The sequence below is a fragment of the Oryzias latipes genome, chromosome 22 (assembly GCF_053564925.1).
Source record: "Oryzias latipes strain Hd-rR chromosome 22, Olatipes_Hd-rR_3.1".
Lineage (NCBI taxonomy): Eukaryota > Metazoa > Chordata > Actinopteri > Beloniformes > Adrianichthyidae > Oryzias > Oryzias latipes.
In genome coordinates, this window is record NC_136258.1 from 5,322,081 (window position 1) to 5,340,559 (window position 18,479).

Here is an 18,479-nt window from a genome sequence, read left to right on the forward strand (position 1 = left end):
ATTCACAACTTGATGTTTGAAAGGAGCATGAACAATCAAGACTAGAGAGACTGTATACTGTACAAGCAATCCATTCTGCCTGCTCCTCAGCTGGAAGAAGGACATCCCAGTTGGTGGTGTGTCCGGTATTCTGTCATCCTCAGAGCTTTGCTTCAGTGGTAGCAGGATTCACAGAAATGAGTCTGATGAGGCGGTTAACACTTACGGTCCTGGTCACCTTCGTGTTCTGCATAACTGAGGGATTTTCCTATGAAATAAATGGAAATGTACCAAATGTAAATCAGCAGGATCTTATAATTGGAGTTTCCAAAGTAATTTAACAAAGACAATTGTTATATTTCAACAGATATTGAATTTCCAGAGAGTTTTAGAAGCAGCATGTGCATTAATATTGGCAACCCTTTTTAATATTTGGTTGCACACCCTTCGGCAGCAATGACAGCCTCCAAATGTTTCTTGTGTCCATCTATAAGCCTGTTGCACTTCCCAGGTGATGTTTTCTCCCATACTTTCTCCAGTATGCTAAAGCCCTCGTGCATTTGCAGGGTTCCTGTCTCCAATGGCAGATTTCAGAGATCAGGACTCATTTCGGGGCATTTTAAGACCATCCATTACTGTTCTTTCTTGTCCCTTCACTCTGGGCAAGACATTTTGCTCTAGAGATGCTTTATAATTTTCTGATTTCATGATGCCCATTATACAATCAGGGCTTCCAGTACCAAGTTTGGGAAAGCCGCCCCACATCCTTATGGATCCTCCACCATGCTTGACTGTTATGGTGTTCTTTTGCCTAAAGGCTTTTGTATGCCAACTTTTGTTTTATATGTCCATAAACATTGTCCCAGAAGGCTATAGGTTTGTCCAGGTTGTTTTTTTGGAAGATCAATTGCTCCTTTTAATGTATTTTCTTCAGCAATGTAGTCTTCCTTTCCCCCCGCCCATAAAGCTCTGCTTTGTTTAGTGTGCGTCGTATGGTACTTGTTGAAACAATGACACCCGACTGCTCCAGGTTGGTCTTCAGGTCTTTAGATGTTTGACTTGGTGTTTTTTTCTACCATTCCCACCAATTTTCAAAGACTTTAGTCAATGTTTCCTCTTCCCCCTACATCCAGGGAGTTTCTTGAAAGTTCCACACCTGGAAAACTTCCTAATAACACTACACGCCATTGAAACAGAGAAACCAAGGTCTTTGGAGATGGCTCTATACCCTTTGGAAATATCATGCTTGCAAAGAAATGGCATTTGAAATGGTTTATTTCAAGCAATCAAACAAGAATAATACACAAAACAATACAATCGTCAGTTATACATTCATACAATGACGAATCAAACTTAGGATACTTAGACATATTCATAAGCATTTCTGGTGTCTTCAGACAGCTCATTTGTCTTCACCATTGAAGAGGGAATACCTGCTGGCTTTTTAAAACACTAAAATAATCATTCGTAGGCTGATTCATGTCACATGGATGGTGGTAACTGATCACAGGTGATCTTCATTTGAGATTTGCAACAGATGAGTCGAATAGGGATTTGCAGTGAAAGGTGCCAATACCATTGATATTGTTGGTGACCAGTTCAGGTGTGCCCTTCAGGTGTGCACTACCTTGCACCAGTGTGCTCTCAACAAGACGTGGGTCAAAATGTAAACCAAAGTACCTTTTGTGTGATCAATCAAATGACTTGGAACTTCTAAGATTTTTCAACTTGTTTAAGCTACATTTGCAGATGAAGATGTCATTGGAGTCTGTCCTCTGCCAGGATCCTCCTTTATAAGCTATTTATTTCTTTGCCTCATCACCAGAGTCCTGTTCTTGCTGAGCTGCTTACTGTAGCAATAGACATGGACTTCTGTCTTTATTCCAGAACATTTTTGTTGGTGTTATTGGATCACAGGATGCTTTCTGACAAAAACCGAAGGAAACCTTTATTTTGTACCTGCTCCAATAGCTACCTAATTACCGTACATTGAGTACCTCATCCATACCTTTATTCACTCTGGCCTGTATTACTGAAATGTCATACCACAACATGCCAAAAAGAGAAGGGCTTTTCTTGGGAACTAAAAGTTGCCGTAAAAAAAAGAGAAGTATTGATTTCCTGGTACCAGATGCAGAGCCACAAACAAAGACCGAAAGCCACTCACACCGCTAAAAACACTTTAGAGCCAGCATGTACTGTAATGAATGAAACGTTTTTGTAGAGACATAGGAATCTGGATAAAACACACACACGTACAAGTTACTCATAAGCTTTTAAAGACCCACTTTTTGGTGTCTTTAACATGTTCTTGTGGCATTTAACTAATGATGGAGGACATATATTAAGAAAAATGCTTAAAATTCCTTTTCTGTGTATTTCCTTTTTCAAATCATGAGCAGATGGAAAAACCTTGTAGCTGTGACAAAGGGTGCTACAGCCTGTCTCTTTTTAGCATCTGTCTTAAAAACACACCAGACTATGAAAAGAAAATGTTCATCTCCCGCATTTACATGTTTTACTAAAAAAACATAATCTTCACTGCTTCCAGACTGTGGCCTTTTCAGTTCAATGAAAAGCTGACTTGATACTTTTTTGTTTTATTTTCTCTTTACTGAATTGCTGTTTGGCAGGTTTAAAGTGTGTGGTTGGTTGAGCTTCCCCAACCTTCAATCTTTTAAACCAGCCTCAAACACAAAGCTAAACGGCTTTTTGCTTAATTATGAATGAATGAATGAATCTTTGTTTATGTAGCACTTTACCACTCCTTCAGGGTACCAGAGTTCTTTACAATAAATAAAAGACAATAAAAAAAGCTTGAAAAAATTACAAAAGCAATGAGTGATAAATTACATGAAAGACAAATAGGAATGCAATAAAACCAGTAAAAGATGATAAAATGCCACCAAATACTGAGTATTAAAAGCCATACTAAAAAGGTTTTTAAGTTTTTAGATGACATTTAACCTGCTAAGGTCAGAAATCGTGTGCAGTTCTGCAGGAATGTTATTAAAATTCCTGCAGACCCTTCCCCGGAGAGCGGTGAGCTGCAGACACAGCCGTGCTTGGGGCGCAACGGGTCCTATTTTTAGAGTCTTTGGTATGACTCAGCCTGGTTTTGAACTCATGACCTTCCAGTCACAGGGCGGACACTCTACCACAAGGCCACTGAGCTGGTCGGTTCCTCAGTCATTCTTTAACTGAAGGCTGTCAGTGGAAAATCACGGTCACTCCGATGTTTATCGTGACCTGCAGGCAGATCAAGGAAATATTGGTTGGCAGACCTTAAATCTCTAGAATGACTGCGGACAGTCAAAAGCTCAGTCAGGTAAACTGGGGCAAGACCATCAAGATCTTTAAAAACAAACAGTAAAAGTTTAAACTGAATTCTAAAATGAACAGGGAGCCAGTGAAGTGAATCGAGTACTGGAGTGACGTGTTCTTGTCTGGATGTTCCAGTTAACAATCGTGCTGCTGCATTCTGGACTAACTGGAGGCGGTTCAGTGATCTTGGAGGGACACAGAAGTACAATGAGTTGTGATAAGCTATCCGAGAGCTAATCATGGCGTGGATGGCAGTGAAGGCTTGAGCTAAAAGGCGCAAGTAATAAAAGCTCATTTTGACAACATTGTCAATCTTTCTGTCAAAGACCACCCCCAGATTTTAATAGCAGTAGTCAACTGTGGAGGTGTCACCAAACACATTTCTCTCCGTTTTTGACTCGTTCCTTGCTCAAGCACTGCTTTACATCATCAATGCACTCGGAACATTCTGTGAGCTCTTTTTTCCCTAACTGTGGAGTAGCTATATCTGCAAATTATCTGTGTAACACTGAAAAGAGATATTATGTCATGCAATCACAGAACCAAGTGGAAACAGATATAAAGAAAAAAAGAGCAGGACCAAGGATTGATCCTTGCGGCCCCCCACAGGCCAGAGGAGCCACAGATGAGGAGGCCTCACCAATGAGTAAAAAACACCTCCCTGTTAAATAGGACTTAAACCAATCAAGTGCGGCGCCACGAATGCCGACATGATGCTCTAGGCTAGACAGGAGGACTGTATGGTCCACCATGTCAAAAGCTACTGTCAGGTTCAATAGTACCAGAACAGCGGACTGTTTGGCCTCAAACTATGCCATGAAACTATTTCATTGTGGACCTTGAGCAGGACGGACTCTGTGCTGAGATCTGAAACCTGACTGAAACTTCTCAAATACAAAATTGTGTTTTCAATAGGACTGTAACTGCTTAGAAACAACTTTTTCTAATAAAAAAAGACAAATTAGATCAGATTAGAACAGAGGAGTCAAAGAGAGGTTTTTTAAGGAGAGGCTTAAACACAGCATGTTTTAAAGCAGACGGTACAACTCCAGAACTCCAGGAAGCATTAATAAATATCCTGAGCCCAGCACTTGGTCCATGACATGAACATCTGTAAATCCAGAAATGATCCAGATGATTCCCTGATGTTGTGTGGGGTTATGAAGGATTTCAGAATCATTGTTTCCAGCTGACAAGCTGATGAACGCAGAGCGAGCGTCACCTGCCCTGTCACTAAAGACACAGAGTTTGTTCCTCCTAGCAGCCCTGTGGGATTTATAAACAGGTCTGTACTGCTCACACTCTGCACCCCCCACTGCGGGCGGTGTGTCTTCACCACAAACATGGACCAGCAATCTCTGATGTCTAAAGTGGTTCTGGCATAAGAAACAATGTTCCCATAATGGACAGTTTGGTGAAGTCGTGGCTTCACCTGTTTGCCAACATTTGGTGCTTCATCCAGATTTACCAATACTTTTAATTGGAGGGGGGATCGCCCCCCTCACAAAAAGGAGCTTCTTGGATTTGTGAGTTGATGAGAAAATATGGTCACTCTTTTGATGACGCAGCCAGGCGTAACTTCTTTGAATAGTTAACTGATGGAAGTTTGTTCTCAGCGTTTAACGGGGCTCAGCTGTCCTCAGGAACCATTTAGTGAAAACACAAAGATCATTTTTCCAAAACCTGACATGTGAAGTCTGCAGGTTGACAGGGAAATGTGCTGTCGCAGAAACGGGAACAACTTGTTGGCAGGAAATAAGCCAATTCAGCTCAAAGTCCAGTCCAACTTCACATTGGTGTCACCTATGACGTCTCCTCCCACTCTCTTAAAGGAGTCCAGGTGTGCAGTGTGGCGTGGAAGACCCACATGAGTCCAGATGGGTCCAACTTACTCACACCTTCACAGCAGTCTGTTTTCAGTAAAGCTTGAACGTGGAGCCACAAGGCAGTGATGCAGCTCTAAAAATAGAAGAAGTTTGTTTTCTCTGAAAGCAGGTCTTAAAGACTAGTGCAGGAATACTTTTCATACTCATGAAACACAAAGTGCTTTACATAGTAACACCATTTTTCCAATTTAAAAAATCAAAAGCCAAGACCTTCACACACCAAAAAAAAGCATGGAACCTGCATCTAAAGCAAAAGAGGGGACAACCTTCAGTTTTTCTGCTGACTTTCTTTGACTTTGCCGTTTGTTTCAGACGTGAAATGTCTCTGAATGTTGGAACCATGGTGCTGTAAACGCTGTGCTTTTGTTTTACAGGACTCACAGTTCAGCCCAGGGAACTTCCACAGCCGCATTGAATGCGAGAACCCCAACAACGACCTGAACCGGTTCAGAGGCTTCATGTGAGTGGTCAGCTGCAGAAATGATGACTGAAGCAGCTCGGCGTGTCGTCTGTGTGTGACTGTGTGTGTGTGCTTCACAGAGAGCACGCCAATGGGGTTCGAGTCGGCCTCCACAGCAGCAACGTCCTGCTCAGGAGCTGCACCATCCGGAACACGGAAACAGTGATTGGGATTGTGGTTTATGCTGGTAAAAATGCAGAGTTTTTGCAGTTTCATGTTTGAAGAACCAGAGGAGAACGTTTATTTTGAAAGAGTGACCTTGGAAGTCCTTTTTTCTTCTGAAAATTTAGAACTTTAAAAACTTTTTACTGAAGGAGAGAAAGGATGAAATGTTGTTTCAAAAAGCCTGTAGATGTTTTGTAAAAGCTAGAATGGACAGGCCACAAGCTCCCTGCTCCGCTCCATTCCAATACATCCTCTTGCAGACAATGTTGTTTTTAATTTTATTTTGGTTAACAACAATCACAATTAAAAAACTTCTGGTAAAACTTTGAAAATAGATCAAAGGAGGATCCTAGTGAGATTTTAAAGACAGGTTTGTGTGGACGGCAGGCATCCAGGGCAGAGGAAGTACTGGAGAGAGCAAACAAACTCCCTCCATGCTTTCTGTCAGCAGCCAGAACGCCTTTGCTGCTTTCTCGGCTCAGATGTGACCCTGAACACTCACGCACTCTCAGAGCAGAGCAACTGACGCTCCATTTCACTCTGTGGAGCCAAGCTCAGTCACATGAGACCCATGATGGGGGGTGGGGGGGTCAGATGAGAGGGAGGAGCCAGGAGATCAGTCTTCCAAAGTTAGAATGTGTGCTGGTGTCAACTCTGCCCGCAGATTGCAGACAGCAGGAGGATGACGAGCTCAGTTTAGAGGCTAAACATGGCGGGGATTCGTTTTGGCACGCCATGTCACTCACTCTGTTTAAGGTTAAACGCAAAGAGGCTTTCACCTCGTTCAATTCTGACCTCTGCTGTGTCAGGAACTATTCACCTTAAAGCATCAGATGAACAAATGAAGGCCAGACTGCCTGTTTCCAAAAAAGACGAAAACTGAAACCAAGTTCACCATCGCAGTGGAAACTTTTAGAACAGTTCTGTCAGCTGCAGGCCGGATCAGGAACCCTTTAAAAAGCTTCTTCTGCCTGTAAAGTAAAGCTGGATGCTCAGAAAGCTGCTCTTGAACAAACCAAACAATTTCTGGAAAACGTTCAGAGTTCATAACACACCATCAGCAGCAGCTCAGATGGCTCATACACTGTCATGCACGGCAGCAGAGAGGTGATGATGAGGGCTCCTGTTCAGGACTTGGCTCCCCTGCTGTTGTTTCACCTGCATACCAGGGGGGTATTCCAGAAAGCAGGTTATGCTAGCTCCCACGGTAAGTTTGAGGCTAAAGAAGTTGATACCCTCAGCTTTCGGTTCCAGAAATGGATGTATGTTTCAGGGTATGTCAAGTTGCCATGGCAACTCATGCTCTGAACATAACCTGGTCTGGAGCAGGTTTAGTTGAAGGTTAGTTTGTTTACAGAGAGGTGAAGCAGCATGGCGTGTCCATTTGAAGATGATTTAGGGGATGAAGAAGCTCAGATAATACTTTTTCCACCATGAGAGGGTGATAAGACCACATATGGATGTTGGAAAGATAAACATTTTTACTTTGATCTAACTTTATTATTTGCTTCAGTTAAGATAAATCAAGGCAAGGCAAGGCATGGCAAGTTTGTTTGTATAGCACAATTCGTACACAAAGTAATTCAAGGTGCTTCACAAAACAGAAAAATGCATTAAAATCACAATACATCATAGAAATAATCAACGTAAAATTTACTTTAAAAGAAAAGGAAACATTTGAAAATTGATTTAAAAATAAAGGAAAGAAAGGAAAGAAAAGTGCAGATAGGACCTTTCAGTCATATACACGGCTAAACAGATATGTTTTAAGTCTAGATTTGAACATGAACACAGAAGAGGCCTGTCTTACGACTTCAGGGAGGCTGTTCCAGATTTTAGCTGCAGAATATTGAAACGCTGATTCCCCTTGTTTAGTTCTGACTCTGGGAATCAACAGGAGGCCGGCCCCTAAGGTCCTCAGAGTACGAGATGGTTCATATGGCACTAACATGTCAGAGATGTACTTTGGTGCTCGGCCATGGAGAGACTTGTACACAAGCAGAGCTGCTTTGAAGTCTATTCTTTGAGGTACAGGGAGCCAGTGCAGAGACCTGAGCACAGGACTAATGTGATCATACTTCCTGGTTCTGGTCAGGACTCGAGCAGCAGCATTCTGGATGTACTGAAGCTGTTTTACAGCTCGTTTGGAGAGGCCGGTGAGCAGGCCGTTACAGTAGTCTAACCTGCTGGAGACAAATGCATGAATAACTACCTCCAGGTCTGGCTTTGACACTATGTTTTTGATTTTGGCAATGTTTTTCAGATGGTAAAATGCCGCTGATGTTACTGACTTGACATGGCTGTTAAAGTTCAGGTCAGAGTCCATGATTACCCCTAGATTTCTGACTTGATTTGAGGGTTTAAGAGACAGAGAATGAAGGTAGCTGCTGATACTTTCTCTATGTTTCTGTGGGCCAAAAATAATAACTTCGGTCTTGTTTGAGTTTAGCTGGAGAAAGTAGTTCTGCATCCACGCACTGATCTGTTGGAGGCAGTGGCTGAGTGAATCCACCGGCCCATATTCACCTGTTGTCAGTGACACATAGATCTGAGTATCATCTGCATAGTTGTGATAAGATATGTTATTACTGCGTATTAACTGCCCTAGTGGCAGCATGTAGAGGTTGAACAGAAGGGGTCCCAGGATCGATCCCTGGGGCACACCACAAGTCAAGGCCATGTAGTCTGAGACACAACTCTCAATTTCAACAAAATATTTCCTGTCTTCTAGATAAGACTTGAGCCAACTTAGGGCAGATCCAGAGATGCCAACCCAGTCGTGGAGTCTGTGCAAAAGGATCCCATGATCAACAGTATCAAAGGCAGCACTCAGGTCTAGCAGGATTAAGACAGAGACTTTGCCATCATCAGTGTTCAGGCGGATGTCGTTGGTTAACTTGATAAGAGCAGTTTCTGTGCTATGATGGGGTCTAAAACCTGACTGGAAAACATCAAATGAATTGTTTAATTAGAGAAAATCAGTGAGCTGTTGGTAGACAACTTTTTCAAGGACTTTTCCTAAAAATGGCAGATTAGAGATAGGTCTGTAATTATTCATTACAGTGGGATCAAGACTGCTCTTCTTCAGGAGAGGTTTTAATGACTGCAGTTTTTAAGGCCTCTGGAAATATTCCAGATTGAAGAGACATGTTGACTATTTGAGTAATTGATGGCAACACACTGTTCAGGACAGACTTTAGAAATCTAGTGGGTAACACATCAAGGCAGCATGTAGACGAGCTCAGACGGGTGATGGTCTATTGGACAGTTTGGTCAGTGACAGGTACAAAGTAAGTCAGCTTAGAGTGAGTAGGTGGCCGTTGGATAGTTATATGTGTTGTGGAGTTGATGGCTTTTTTAATGCCCTGAACCTTGTCATTGAAAAATACAGCAAACTCATTACAATTAGGGGTGCAAACCAGTTCTATTGGTAGCTGGGTTGGAGGGTTAGTTAATCTGTTTACTGTTCTGAGCAGGACACGAGAGTTGTTGCTGCAACTTCCAATGATTTCAGAGAAGTACCTTTCACTTGTTCTGCATAAGATCTGGTTGTAAGCGTACAACTCTCCCTTATACATTTCATAATGAAGCTGGAGTTTTGACTTGCGCCACTTTCGCTCAGCTCTGCGGCACTGTTGTTTCTGTGCCCTGACTAGATCATTGTTCCTCCAGGGAGCTTTCTGTCTATGTTTTCTCAATTGAACTTTCATAGGGGCAATGGCATCCAGAACATTGAAGATGCTAGAAGTAACAGAATTCAGCATTTCATCAACATTGGCACCAGAGGCGTTTTCAGGGTTTATGTGCACACAACTGAGAGCATTTCAGTGAAATCATCAATGAAACTTTGGCTGTGCTGAGGAGGTTTGTACATGACTATGCAGAGTAAGGGAGGAGTTTGTTTTAACTCAATCTTAAAGGACACATACTCAAATGATGAAAACACAAATGATAGTCTGCGGGTTGCAATATTATCTCTAAACAGTGCAGAAACGCCTCCACCCTTTTTATTTTCTCGTATTTCAGATTCATATTTGTAGTTGGGGGGGAGTTGATTCGACTAGAACTATGTTTCCTGTGTTTTTGTCAAGCCATGTTTCAGTTAATAACATAAAATCAAGATTAAAAGAAGAGATAAGATTATTGATTAAAAATGATTTGTTGCATAAAGATCTGACATTGAGTGCAGCAAGTTTGAGATTAGTTTCCTTGGGACTGGTCAAAACCTTCTTGCAGGGGATATGAACTAGATTTCTTTGATTGGACAGTCTAACTGCCCTTTTTTGCATTCTACGTGGTGCAACTACAGGTATAGCACCAGAAGGAAGCTGTTCATCACAGGGCCCCAGTTTGACATAACCTTTCCTAGGACACTGGGGGCCCGTTTCATCCTAGCTCTGGGGGATAGCACGTCTAGAGGCGCGCAGGGGAGGTCGAGTTGAGGGTAGTTTGGGTGATGGACCAGGAGGAGCGGGAGCTGGACGGGATTTGGGTGAACGACGGAGGGGGCGTGCTGGAGGGGATTTGGATGAAGGACGTGTTGGAGGGACTTTGGGTGAAGGATGAGGAGGGGGCGCTGGAGGGGTAGGAGAGGTCCTGTGTGGTGTGAGGCTCACAGGTGTTAGGGGAGCCATCTTAATTCCTGACCTAATGAGGCTATCAAAATGGCTAGGTAGGGCCATGGGTGAAAGTGGGGGGGACGAAAAGGAAAGTGAGTCTTCACTGGGAGTAGATGTAGCAGGGGGCGCCCACAGCTGGTCAGATGGTGGTATTTCTGGGGCCAAATCTGGTGGTTGTTGTTGTGGTTCTGCGGCTGGGTCCTTAGCTGGCGGTGGTTGTTGTGATGCTGGTGCAGCTGAGTCCTTAGATGGAGGTGGTTTTTGGTGCTGGTGCTGCTGGAACCAAGTCATTGACCGGTGGTGGTGGAGGTAGTTGTTGTTGCCGCCGTTGTGCTGTGGTTCCTGGGACACTGGCTCGGTCCTTCCTTACTGCCTTTTCAGGGCCTTGGCCTCTATGCCCCAGAGCGTGGAGGAGGTTCTTCACTAACTCTCTTGCTCCACCTCTGTTCAGGTGTGGGCCTCTTCCCATGAATAGGTCCTTTCGTTTCCAGAATGTATTGAAGTTCTCAATGTAATGGAATCCTCTGGAAGCACACTCTCTGGAGAGCCAATTGTTCAGCTGAAACAGACGGCTGAACTTGAGTGACACCCCATCGATGTTAGGAAGAGGTCCACTGATGAATGCTTCAACCTCTACTTTGTCAATCTCTTCAAATAACTTGATGAAGTCTTTTTTCAAACGTTCAGATTGTTCTTTTTTGATATCGACAGCACCACATGGATGATTATTCGTTTGACTCCTTGGTACAAGACTTTAGATAAGAGTCCTGTAATCACTGGAACAGTAGAACTTGGGCAACATAAAGTTTGCATTCTTCTGTGGCTGACTCCACTGATGGCGCCATCTCCAAGCAGCAGCGTATCTCTGACCTTGACGTTTGGCACAGATTTTCTTTCTGCGTGTTCTTTGTTTCCAACATTATAACTCCTATTCTGTGGTCCAATTTCACTTTGTTCTTTAACATCACATTGTGTTTGGGGTAAAAATCTGTTTGTGAGCTTTATTTTGGATGTTCTGTTATCTTTACGCTTTGGCTTAACACAGAGTTCCTCCGCACAAAGTTTCGGAAAGGACACAACATCACTCAGGTCTATGTCACTGTTATTCTTCTCATTTGTAGTAAGAGTGGGCTTCTTACCACCCGATGTTACTGGAAGGGTCTTGTGAAGTCCATTTTCAGTTTCCAAAGTAAATATCCGTGTTTGTAGCTCTTTTATTTCTTGTTGGTAGATCTGACAGCGTTCACAGTGGGAGTTTGTTTTTCTTCCTCTTCTGGACATGGCGCTGGCTTGTCAGATGTAGAAATATTGATTTGTATAGGTGGAAGTCACAAAAAAGGATGACCAGTCTGATATTCCAGGATTTGTGGATGAGGTAAAATAATTAAAAATGATTAATTAAATGATTAAAAAGCAAATAAAGCAGGAAGCGGCAGGAGCAGGGAAAAAAGCTCTTTCTGCTGCAAAGACTCTTTTTAGTTAAGTCAGCTTAAAAATAACACATAGTTATCAGACAATTATTTTACTTTCATTCAAATTAATTAAATTAAGTAGGTTTAACTTTGGTGCTGCTGTTAGATCGGCACCGCAAGGAATTGTGGGATACCATTCCTTTTGCCTGTCTGGACGGATTTGGGTTTAAGTGTGGGTTTTTGACCAAATGTGTTTAGTTGTTTAGCTGTTTTACTGTGTTTCACAGTGTTTTGATGAATTATTTGTCCTGTTATATTTAATTCTTTCTACACCATGAGTGAGAGGGAGGGAGAGGATGATGAGGTGTAGTGATAGATTCATAGATTTGTTATGTGTTTACATGAATAAAATTTGTTTTGTTTCATTCATTTTATTTTAATAAAAATGAGAATGTCTGCAGGCTCAAATTTAGACATATGAGAGTTCAAGAATTATAATAAATTAAGATGGAAAAACTTTAATTGAATTGGAGTAATATTACATTTAGTTTTTTTACAATGAAAATAGAATTGAGTTTACTTTGTCTGTTCTTCGACTACAAGCAGAAACTCTTTCATTTGCTGATGATGCAGCCGTGTTACTTTTTTGATGGACGTATAATCTTCATACGCCGGCATTAATCTCAGACTCCGTCTCACTGAAGTATAGCGCTTTCTTTTTTTCTCCATATATTTCTATGGTGACTCCGGAAATCAGCGATTGAGAATGTCTTTATGTACCTGCTGTAGACGTGCATTAACCCAGGGTTACCAAGTCGAGCGTAATTACACCAACTCATATCCGGTCTTTTGGAACCGACATACCCAGAGTAAGCAAGTTCAGGTGGATTTCAGCCAGAGTTCAGGCTTAAAGTCAGGCTAGTTTAAACGGGCTTTCTGGAATACCCCCCAGAAGGCTCATACACTGTCATGCACGGCAGCAGAGAGGTGATGATGAGGGCTCCTTTTCAGGACTTGGCTGCCCCGCTGTTGTTCCACCTGCATACCAGAGGAAAACAAATTAATGCTTAAAATACAGACCTGATCGTGGTGGAAATGCTCTTCTTCCCACTACTAAACCTTAGCAAACATACACGAAAAAAAAACTTTTGACACTTGATTAAACACTAATTGAAGGAACTGGATCTCACTCACATTTGACTGAGACTGAAGGATTTATTTATTTGGAAACGATTTCATAAAGTTTGTTAACATTTACCTGTAACAAGCATTGACTGTATCAGAGAGCTGGACTGAACGAGTTTGACGTCACCCATAGAAAATGGTTTACTTCTCTGGCTCCAACTAAATGAAGTCAATTCAGTTGCCATTTTTTCGTGATATGGACGCTGCAATGTTGGAGCCAGAAAACGTCAGTAAGCACCAATTGGTTCGAGACGATCTGAGTCTTCATTATCAGAAATGAGCTTGTGGTTCCTACCTCTGAAAGCGGACTACACCAAATCTGTCAAACGTATCGAACGTTGGATGTGAGACCACGCACTATTGAGGCATCTGATTGGCCAGTTTATAACTTGAACTACAGAACCAAAATCATGAAAACATGAGGATTATCATGAAGATGTTTAAAAAAAAGGTATCAGAGCAAGAATGGATATTCTGACCAATAGAATGACTGAATAACAGCTGTTTAGTTCTTTATAGAAGTCTATTGGATTCAACCTTTTGGAGCCACTTCCTGTTTGGAACGCCAGGGGGGAGGAGTCTCTCATTCCAGTTCTCATATACAGTGAATGGATACAAACAAATAGAAAAAAAGTGTTAAAGTCTAGAAGCTGTTGAGGACTAAAAATTTCTGTCACTAATGAAAAAACAAAACCTGATAACAAAAGTTTGTTTTTAAAGATGAATGTTTGACTGCTGGGTGAAAGGAACAACAGAAGTTTATGGCTCTTCTTGTGCTTCCTCTCGTGGTTCTTCGGCATGTTTTCTCCTGTTGGATAATGATCAGAACCGAGACAACTGCAGTTCTGCTCTGACCTTTCTTTTTTTTTTCCCCCAGGCCACGAGACCAAAGCCATGATGAACAACAGCGGGCCGCGGTACAAGCGCAGCCTGCTGGAGCGGCGCCTGAACAGGGACATCCTGTGGTGCGTGGCCCTCCTCATCGTCATGTGTCTGATTGCCGCTGTGGGTGAGTGGGACCCGAGAACCAGACGTCGGCCGTGTGCAACCCCCCCCCCCCCCCCCAAGAGCAGCCGCTGCATTGTTCTGTCAATCTGCAGGTCACGGACTCTGGCTGAAGAACCTCAAAGACCCCATCTTTCAGGTTGACGGGGAGATGTCCCCGGCCCTTGCTGCCTTTTACGTCTTCTGGACCATGATCATCGTGCTGCAGGTGTGCAGGAAACCTCATTTCTGCTCTTTATGAAGACTTCATGACCACAAACTTCAAGTTTCTTCCCTTTTGAGATTAATTGTTTCCGGTCTGTGTCCACCAGGTGCTGATTCCCATCTCTCTGTACGTGTCCATTGAGATCGTGAAGCTGGGTCAGATCTACTTCATCCATAACGACCTGGACATGTACAACGAAGAGCAGGACTCCAGGATCCAGTGTCGGGCTCTCAACATCACAGAGGACCTGGGTCAGATCCAGTACGTGTTTTCCGATAAGACGGGAACCCTGACGGAGAACAAGATGGTGTTTCGTCGCTGCAGTATTTTTGGCGTGGAGTATCCTCATGAGGAAAACGGTGAGAAGCTGCGAGGTCTTGATAGAGCGAGGCGCTTCAGAAGATCCAGAGGGACTGAAGAGATTTCGTACCCACTTTGATTGTCCTAAGTACATTCCAAACTCTGCGATGACATTGTATCTTCTCCACCCGTGTCTGTTGGCCAGCTCGGAGGCTGGCGGTGTACGAGGAGGACCCGAACAGAGGTGCCAGTCGTACTGTGACCCTCAAGTCGGCCTGCAGCCGGAAATCGCTGACGTGCCGCTCGCTCAGCTGCAACCGCAGCTCCGTGTCTCTGCACACCCTCACCGCTGAGTCCGGGGAGGAGGACCAGCTGTCCAGCCACCCACAGGCCAAGACGGGCGCCTTCTGCAGCCCCATGGTCAGAGCCGTACTCACAACACTGAAGCAGGGGCGGGTCCTGCAGAAGCCGTCCTCTGTAGCAGTTTGCCCCCAGAGTTTACATTCATTGATGAACCTAAAACCTCCAGAGAGGCAGGAGAACAGCTGCTGAAAGGAGTCAGTGTGTGTCTTTATGTGTGAGCTGGTGTGCATTTGTGTGTGTTTGTTTGTGATATGAATGCATTTCTTTGAATGTCATTGCTACAAGTACAGGTACAATGAAATTACTCTTTTTCTAGATGGGGGGGAAGAAGAACACACACATGACAGAAAATAGTTCAAGGATCTCCAGCACTCTGCCCGGTTGGAAAAGTGAGGCAAAGTGTTTTTGATAGTGAAAGTCTTTCCAGCCCGTCACGTCTCTCCACTGAGCTCCAGCATTTCGCCTCTCACCACTTTCACATTAATCAGAAATCCGCAGATTCCAATACCGATGAATCTGATTATCAAAAATCTGACGTCTCCTACGTCCTCCACCGACTGTTGGGACAGACACACCAACCTCCACTTTCCCCATGGACTGTTGGTGTGTCCAGCTGCATAAACTCCTTATGGGCAGGAGGGGTCTGCTTTACCGTTCCTTAGCGTGGAAAAAATGTTTCTGATCGAATAGAAAGACCAGTGTATTTGTTTTTAATGTGTGTATTCTTGCAGCCATGACTTTGTAGGGTTCAGTTACAGACAGCACACCGCTGCCGTTTTCCATTGAAAAGGCATGAATGTCTCCTCATCTGCCTCTTTGTCCCGACCGTCCTTATGGGTGGATACAGGCTGTCTGCAGATGAGAAATGGGCAAACTGCGCGGTAGAGGAAGGTTACCCGCACAAACTTTTAAGGTCACAGACCGCTCTTTGAACCTGTAGAGTGAAAATGTTCACGCACATCTTTTCCTACTGAAGGTGCTGAAGGTCACAGGTTGTAGTGAACACTTAGACAACATGTGAGGGTGAATGAAGTAGGTGAGGCACGCCGTACAGATTTTCCATTTTAAAATTATCACACCGTGCAAGGATCCTGTTATTGCTGTTCAGGTACTGGTCCCCCCCCCCCCCCCCCCCTCCCATACGGATGCAACTTATTTGCTAGAAAGAACTCCATTTTTCATGGACCCAGTTTTTCATCAGAATCGACTTCCTGTGGTGTGCGTGGTTCTGACCAATGACACGTCTTCCCCGAGCAGACACCATGGTGTTTGTGTTTGTTCAGGCGAAGGACGTGGTACCGGACCCAGCCCTGGAGAAGAAGCTGAACTCTCTTTGCTCCTCTCTGCTGCACCTGAGTGACGGTTTGTTTAAGACCACATCCAACCTGGAGCTCACCTACATCACCGACTTCTTCCTGGCTCTGACCATCTGCAACACTGTAGTGGTCTCCTCGCCTGGACAGCCTCGCCATGTGGTGAGTGGGCCGGTATCATCAATACATTTGATTTTAAATCAATCTAGAAAGTTTCATAATCTTTGTTCTGAAATACCCACTCTGGTCATCTTTTGATCCGTTTTCAAAGTGCTCCCATTGATCCTTTAGTTATGTTTATGCTGTTTTTAGCCCAGATAAAAAAACCTTTGTCATTTTCTAGGAGATAGTTTCTGCAGAGCGGCAGTAGTTTTTTAGCAATTGGTTGACGTGAGCTGATTTGTGGGCAGAGCAACCCCACTCCACCTTCCCATCACCCATAACTGAGAAATCTCTGTTTACACTCTCTCCTGCTAGCTTACAGTCGCTCACATCCCGGCCTGTCATTAGTATCATTAGCAGCGTAACAAAAATGGCGAGCAATAACGGAGCTATCCAGTCGTACAGTTTTTTTCCAGATTCCAGCTCAGACGAGGAAAACAAAGACGTACATGGATGTATTTGTCTGGATTCATCAGAATAGAGTGGAGCAGGAAGCTTTTGTCCTGCTCAGCATATTTTCTACGTCACAAATAGGCTCTTTTCAAACATATTTTTGTCTGCTCCTGATTCGCAATGAGCTGAATAGAGAAATACTCAGAAATGTAATTTTGTTTCCTCCATTATCAGAAAAACACCACAAGAACATGTTTTTATCAGAGTGGAACTTTAAATGTAACATCATCCGGTTAAACATAGTTTAACTCTATCCTAGTTAAACCTAGTTAGAAATAAAGAACAGTGCTGGTGATTATCTGCATCATTTATTCAAGTAACACACTTTTATTTCAGACTCAGATGTGGTCCATAGAAAAAAGATAAAAATACAGTATACATAATAAAAAGTAAAAAGATATAAATTAAAAAGAGTATAATCGCTGTATCCAGTGTTTCCTCAGGGCAGAAGTGTAGCGGCATGAGCTTCTTTTGGGATCAGTCAGAGACATGATAATTGAGTTCTTAGATTTGTCCAGGCGTTCCATAAGGCCGTATGTAAGCTTACGCAGCAGTGCTTCACAGGTGGGGATGTGAGCATCCACAAACAGCTGGCTGGCTCTGTACCACCTGGGCACCTGTAGCAGAAGCCTAAAAGCATCATTATAGGCCACTAAGAAGTTGCGGAATGTCCCACGTCCATAGTTCCACCAAAGAGGGGCCGTATACAGAGGAGTGCAGTAAGCTCTGAACAGCGAACACTTCACTTGAAGAGAACGCGAACTGAATTTTCTCATCAGCATGTTTGCCTGAGCATAGAGTTGACAGTACTGTCTCTGAATGTCTCTATCATCCCTCCAATCATCAGTAATGAAATGTCCAAGGTATTTGATAGATGAGGTTTGTTCCAGAGGCGTTCCACAAAGCTTAAAAACAGGAAAGTTTACATTTCTGTCGTCTTTGGTCCTTACAATCATTACTTTGCTTTTGGAGGGATTGTAGTTTATATCAAAGTCTCTGCCATAGTCAGAACAAACTTTTAAAAGTGTTTGTAACCCAGCACTGTAGGGGCTAAAAATGACAAGGTCATCAGCATACATAAGATGATTAAAGGTTTGACATTCAACAACACACCCAGTTTTGCACAGATTCAGATTAGTGGATAGATCATGAATATACACATTGAATAGAAATGGAGAGAGGATCCCCCCCTGTTGAACACCATTGCTTACATAAAAAGGCTCTGATAAGACATTGCCCCATTTGACTACAAGTGAATAGTTTTCACTAGTTTTGTGACTAAAAATTGTAAAAATTTAAAAGCGGTACTGAGGCAGCTGTTATGCAAACAGGCATATTACCCTATACTCTACTTTGTTCTGGACAAATGTCTTCACCACTGACATCTGTACTTTTACATTTCTGTCCTAAACACCAAACTACTTCCTCATCCCCCGTTTTCGTTTACCCACATGTCTGTTAAAGTCTGCTCCAACCACCAATCTCTGCTCTCTAGAAATCTTTTGGATCTCCTCCTCTATCTGCCTCCAGAAAGTCTCCTTCTCCTGTAGCTCACATCCTACCTGTGGGACAGCATTCAGCATCACACCTTCAGCTTCCAGCTTCAGACTTTCTTCATGTCAGACCCTCTCTTCACTTCCAGAACATT

General features: G+C 43.2%; 1 protein-coding gene across 2 annotated transcripts in view; it reads left to right on the top strand.

Annotated features, from left to right (window-relative positions):
• Positions 1–18,479, top strand: part of atp10d (ATPase phospholipid transporting 10D) — a 44,920-nt gene that overhangs the window by 15,266 nt on the left and 11,175 nt on the right. For both annotated transcript variants that reach the window (XM_023951739.2, XM_023951740.1), the window contains 7 exons: positions 5,564–5,649; positions 5,730–5,836; positions 13,908–14,039; positions 14,131–14,243; positions 14,347–14,599; positions 14,746–14,960; positions 16,187–16,378. In XM_023951739.2, coding sequence (XP_023807507.1) covers positions 5,564–5,649; positions 5,730–5,836; positions 13,908–14,039; positions 14,131–14,243; positions 14,347–14,599; positions 14,746–14,960; positions 16,187–16,378 — 1,098 coding nt within the window. The remainder of the gene's footprint in view (positions 1–5,563; positions 5,650–5,729; positions 5,837–13,907; positions 14,040–14,130; positions 14,244–14,346; positions 14,600–14,745; positions 14,961–16,186; positions 16,379–18,479) is intronic.